General features: G+C 35.0%; 2 protein-coding genes across 3 annotated transcripts; one reads left to right on the plus strand and one right to left on the minus strand.

The window, feature by feature from the left end:
- The first annotated feature begins 1,327 nt into the window (after window positions 1-1,327).
- On the plus strand, window positions 1,328-3,095 carry LOC132623947 (probable pectate lyase 16). The gene is made up of 4 exons (XM_060338763.1): window positions 1,328-2,065; window positions 2,272-2,375; window positions 2,474-2,612; window positions 2,744-3,095. The coding sequence occupies exons 1-4, from the start codon at window positions 1,328-1,330 to the stop codon at window positions 2,963-2,965; spliced, it is 1,203 nt and encodes a 400-aa protein (XP_060194746.1). The 3' UTR covers window positions 2,966-3,095.
- Window positions 3,096-3,290: 195 nt separating this feature from the next.
- LOC132623948 (LEAF RUST 10 DISEASE-RESISTANCE LOCUS RECEPTOR-LIKE PROTEIN KINASE-like 2.7) lies at window positions 3,291-5,276 on the minus strand. 2 transcript variants are annotated; one of them, XM_060338765.1, is made up of 3 exons: window positions 4,307-5,276; window positions 3,838-3,873; window positions 3,291-3,754 (listed from the first exon to the last, which is right to left on the minus strand). In XM_060338765.1, exons 1-3 carry the CDS (start codon window positions 5,121-5,123, stop codon window positions 3,723-3,725), a joined length of 885 nt encoding a protein of 294 aa, XP_060194748.1. In that variant the 5' UTR covers window positions 5,124-5,276; the 3' UTR covers window positions 3,291-3,722. The 2 variants fall into 2 exon arrangements, with proteins under 2 accessions (XP_060194748.1, XP_060194747.1); XM_060338764.1 differs by having other exon boundaries at window positions 3,291-3,746; window positions 4,307-5,269.
- Window positions 5,277-5,908: the final 632 nt, after the last annotated feature.

Here is a 5,908-nt window from a genome sequence, read left to right on the forward strand (position 1 = left end):
GAGGGTGGGGTGGGGGTGAGTGGTAGGGTGGCGCTGGGGTGGGTTGGATGGTGGAGAGTGGGTATAATGGAGAAATGAAATATATAACCACGGAAAAACCACCACATCTGTGGATTCAAAAATTGGGACTTGTCATGGTTATATAACCATGGCATGAACTACGGGTTTACAACACCATGCCACATAATTTTAAAAACAATAGAAACAAACATGATTTCATAGAAAACCACACATTAATGAACCACGGGAAATCACCATCCAAACAGGGGGTAAAGGTTTGTGGGGAACTTAACGATTTGCCATGGTTGAAAAGTACGATTAAAAACAGTATGAGCTAAAAGTTGATTAAAATTACTAATTAGTTAAAAATAGTCCATTTGTCACGGGTTGAAAATAGGTATGGATTAAAAGTGAAAGTTGTTCTTCTTAATATACTCACAAATCCATTAAAAGCGATAGACGCTCTTAACACCATTGTTATGATTTTTCAAGAGAGATGCAAGCAGCAAAGTTGAAAAATCAGGATGAGAAACTATGTATTAATATTTTATAGTCATAGGGCTTTAAATAGCCAAATAAACAAAGTAGGAAACTCCTACCATTAAAGTACTAGACTAACTATAACTAAGAAACTGAATATTATAGTAAATAAAATATTAGACTGCAACTAAACAACTAACTATCCTAAAAAAATTGTAACAGTGCCAATGCAACATGGAATAGGCCTTTCCTTTGGAATAGCTTCGGAGACCGTCTGTCCAGGTAAGCAATAGGTGTGTGCAATTTTTGACCATTTACGGTGATTATCTCAAGTAACTTTTTTTTGGTGTAAGTGTAACGGGATTTAAAGTTAGAACTTTGACGAGATAAATTCGATTAACGTGACTCAATTTTAATAATGCTGAGCACTACCACTATATGAGAAATAAAATCGTTATGTGGCAAGGTCTAGGTTTCATGAATATTAATTAATGTATTTCTTGTAGTATATTCCAATTTATTAAACAAGGATCCTGATTTTCCAGTACATTAGTTATGTAGCATCTTACAGAACACGGGTCTTATTTTAGAACTCGTTGTCCTTAAAACTTCTGATAATTTAATGTCTCTTAAGTCAATATGATGATATCTTTTGTACCTAGGCAATACTTAAATAGTTCAACGTATTTTCTAGTTTGAAGCTCGTGCTCTCACGTTCTTAATTAAGTTCCAAAATCTCACCAAACAGCTAGTTGAAATTGACATATTACCAACATGCTTACCACCTCTACTAGAGACTATTTAAATTTCACTCTTGTGATGATTCTCAATTGCATCACATAATCATATGGCAAAATCAACTAATTCCCTCCAACTATTTTCATGTCTTCTAATATGTTTAATTTCCACCATAGTAGCCAGTAAATCAAGCCACGAACATGCAACTAAAGAAGTACATGATTATCTTCCAAGTTATTATCCTCAACCTCACAAAAACCTCCTCAATGTCATTGATTCATGTTGGAGATTGAACGATGATTGGTCATCCAATCGGAAGGCTTTAGCAGATTGCGCAATAGGCTTCGGAAGTAGTACAATAGGAGGTAAAAATGGTGATATTTATATAGTCACTGACTCCTCTGATGACCCCGTAAATCCTAAACCAGGCACACTTAGATATGGTGCAATTCAATCCGAGCCACTTTGGATCATTTTCAAAATGGACATGGCACTTACACTTAAAAATGAGCTTATGGTGAATAGTTACAAGACTATAGATGGCAGAGGTGCAAAAATTGAGATTTCTAATGGTCCATGCATCACGTTGGACTATGTAACAAATGTTATTATCCATGGGATTAGTATCCATGATTGTAAGCCTGGTAAAAAGGGCATGGTTCAGAGTAGTCCTGAACATGTTGGTGAAAGATTAGGCTCTGATGGCGATGCCATAAGTGTGTTTGGTTCGTCGAATATTTGGATTGATCATTGCTATCTTGCTCGTGCAACAGATGGCCTACTCGATGTTATTCATGCTTCCACTGCAGTTACCATCTCCAACAATTACTTCACTGAGCACGACAAAGTAAGTCATGTTGTTGTATAGTTGAAACAGTTTTAAAATAAATGTAATGTTTATACTAAATTCGCAACCCATTGACTTGAAATGAAGTATGATTAACGTAGCAGGTGGAATGGTATTCTACTTCAACTGAACTAAACACCTGGACCCACCTTTGATAGAAACATGTAGTGATCGTTTAGTTCTCTGACCTTAAATGAAATTTCCAGGTTATGTTATTGGGTCACAATGATGAATATACTGCAGACAGAAGTATGAAAGTCACGGTAGTTTTCAACCATTTTGGCCGTGAACTAGTTCAAAGAATGCCAAGGTACATTCAAGATTATCCAAGATTAGTGATCACAATAATCGACCAAGTATTTAACAGTAATTACGATTATCAAACATTTGACAATTTTTTTCTTACAGGGTTAGGCATGGGTATGCTCATGTGGCCAATAATTATTATGATCAATGGTTAATGTATGCCATTGGTGGGAGTGCAAATCCAACAATACTCAGTGAAGGAAATTACTTCATTGCTCCTGACAAAGATTCCAACAAAGAGGTATGCAAACATCAAACTACTTGTCCTCAAATTGGAAACCACAAATTTAGTTTAGACAAAAACAGCTCATACTAATGTCATCGCCATCGCTATATATAGATGATTTACGTTAGCCATGATAAAAATTACAGGTCACCAAGAGGGAGACTCAAGAAAAAGGATGGAAGAATTGGAAATGGAGGTCTTCCAAGGATGTGTTTTTGAATGGAGCTTATTTTCTTCCATCTGGATATGGAGGTATTGCTCCAAAGTACACGAGAGAACAATCGTTTATTGTTGCTCAAGGATCGTTAACTCCCTCTTTAACTTCCGACGCTGGTCCTCTTCAATGTGTTGTCAATGAACCTTGCTAATACAAAATTTGAGGCAGCACTTTTTAATGCCTCAGAGTATACATAATCTTGGATTTTTATATGTTTAATTTATCCTTAGAGTATACCATATTTAGTTTGTTCAAGACAGATTCAGGATGTTGGAGTTTAAGTTTATTTGAGATATGCAGAGAGTTGTATTCCTTATCATAGTTTCATACACAATTTGTTTTGTTCAGAATGACAATTTTCAAGGGTGTAATACAATGTCAAAGGAGAAGATTATATAAACCTTCGTGAATTGTATATGCTTTTATCATCTGCAACAGAAGTTTAAGCTCAAAACTGGACATTGGAGATATTCAAATAGATTAAACTTTACAATCAACCAACTTAACTGGGGCTCAAAACTAGACTTGAATTTGATTCACACAAGAAATGGAGTTTTGGAAAGTGAAACAAAAATTTGCCTCACAAGGTACTGAGATTCGCTAAGACATTCCTCACTCCACATACAAGCAATGCAAAACATGCTAAGACCAAAAGTTGATTCCTTAAACATACAAACAGAACCAATTAACATGCAAGAATAAGCTATATAAAAAATTTAAAAAGAGGAGGGAGAAAAAGTTGAAAAATGATAAAGAAAAGAGGAGAAGAAATTAAAGAAAGAAATATTAATTCAAAAGAAGATCTTAGAAGAGTCTATTCTCATTTGTTTGAACTCCATGAGTTACTGGCGCTTTTGCTCTCAGTTTCTTCAAGTACCATACACCGGCTCCTATTCCAAATGCCCCTGCTACTGAAACTGCTGTTGCTGTCCCTGCAGTACTTCAATTAATTGAGTTATAAAACTGAAAGTTCTTAATATATCAATCAGCTAATGGGCATTGATCAATAAATTTTATAGTTACCTGCAACAACAACTCTTCTGTGAGAGCCCGTACGATCTGAAAATCATTAAAAATAAATCAACTTGATCCATATATACTTAATCAAAAAGATTTACCTTAACAAAATTGATAAATATCTTTATAGTGATGCATGCTCAAATCAAACAATGATGACAAAAATAGAAAAGGCCAGACAGTATAATTCAGATAGCAGAATACGTTTCAGAACGCAAGTTTAAGTTCTATGCATTGACAGTATATAAAATATTTACACAATCGGTAACTTACAGGTAACTTTATTTAATAAGATTTGACAATTTAACTTAATCTGACATGTCAAATAATGCGGAGTGCATATAACTCAAAGGGATAATTACCTTTTCGGACCTCCCTAAACAATAATAGCCAAAAAATGTATATGTTTTGTATACTAAATATAAAATACATAATATACATATAATATACACTAACTTAAATCCTTCAGACATACCATTACAGTTGGTGGTACTGTTCCCTTTGTCACACAGGCACAAGAAATCCTGTGTTTCTGCATCAAATCCACAAGTTCCCCCTCCCTTAGCAGTATCTTGACACTGCAAGCATCGCGTAGTGACCGGAATATCAAAATCAACTCTAATCCCATACTCGGGAGCCTGATCAAACGCGGGGGTTGAACCAAGATTCCTCCAATACACACTAGTATAGCTTGCACAATGCTTCAACATGAGCCTCAAAGATTCAGTAGCTTTGGGATAGTAAGAACAACACGAGCTACTCCTCAAAGCAGAAGGACATTCGGGCATATGCCTACAAAGATAACTCGAACTATCACAGGTTGAATCACACTGATCAGGGAAACGCTCGCAGAACATTGGTTTTGGCTCAACTAACACATCACTTTCACTACAATTGAAGAACAAGTAGTCATTTTCAGAGGATAAAGTGAAATGTGTGCTAGTATCTAGACTAAACGGCCTGGTTGGTCTAAAATGGTCACCATCTAGGCAATTCCACATTAAGGGGTCGGTCACAAGAATATGAGGATCCGTATAACTTAAATTTCTAACAGGGTATCTACCAGAAGGAGTTCTAAGTTGAAGCTGACCAGCAGTACATACAAGAATATGCCTATAATATGGACTTCCACAGCCATCATCAATGCCAAAAGGGTACTGAATTGGTAGATCACCACAAGAAGTTCTGCATATTCTTGATTGAGCTTCTATTATGCTCAGAAATTGAAGTGTAAGGAAAATAGTAAAGATGGACAAAGTTGATATGCAATTGATTGTTAGTGAAATGGCCATGTGAAACTTGATTGAAGGTTTTGACACTGATGATTGATCTTTGAACCAAGATTTGTATAGTTAAGGGAGACTGCAGCATTAGGAAAAGTGTTTATGATGATTAAGGAGAATCTTTGCTGTTGGTTTTTGCTTTATATATACCTTTCACTTTTCTCACTTTTTCTTTTCAGAAGCTTCATTTTGTAACTGGTGGAGCAGTGGGAAATGCTTTCGCTTTAGAAATAATTGAAGTTAGATAACTTTTTTTCAAATGAAAAATAGTAGTAGCATGTTTTCAGTTGGCACTACTAGCAGTAATAATGTCTACTTTCACTATGAAGATTAGCTGCACATTATTTTTCTTATCTAATGTACAAGTTTAGCCACAATATGTCAGAATTTGCAATTGAAAAAACAGTTGAACTGAAAAATAGTTGCTAAATAAAACTCCGTGCGAAGAACAGATACGAAAACGAAAGCAATTGGACCCAAAAATGTGATTGCATTATAAGATCTCAATTGACTAGATTGAACAAGCTTGAATTGGCGTAACATGAAACCACCAAAAGCTCCTGAAAACAACAAAAAAGACAACATTAATTACTTGCAACAACTTGTTTAGTTATGTAGTTTTGAGTTTCACGTGAAATATTGAAATATTGTTTTGAATGTGTATTTAAAGTGGAATACTGGTTCTAGTCATAAATTTTTAATTATCACTATTTTTTCCAGGTGAAATTTTTGTTCAAAAACATTTCATAACACTTCCATGGACTTCTTTTTAACTTCAATTTTAATAATCCAAA

The sequence above is a fragment of the Lycium barbarum genome, chromosome 12 (assembly GCF_019175385.1).
Source record: "Lycium barbarum isolate Lr01 chromosome 12, ASM1917538v2, whole genome shotgun sequence".
In the NCBI taxonomy this organism is placed as follows: Eukaryota; Viridiplantae; Streptophyta; class Magnoliopsida; order Solanales; family Solanaceae; genus Lycium; species Lycium barbarum.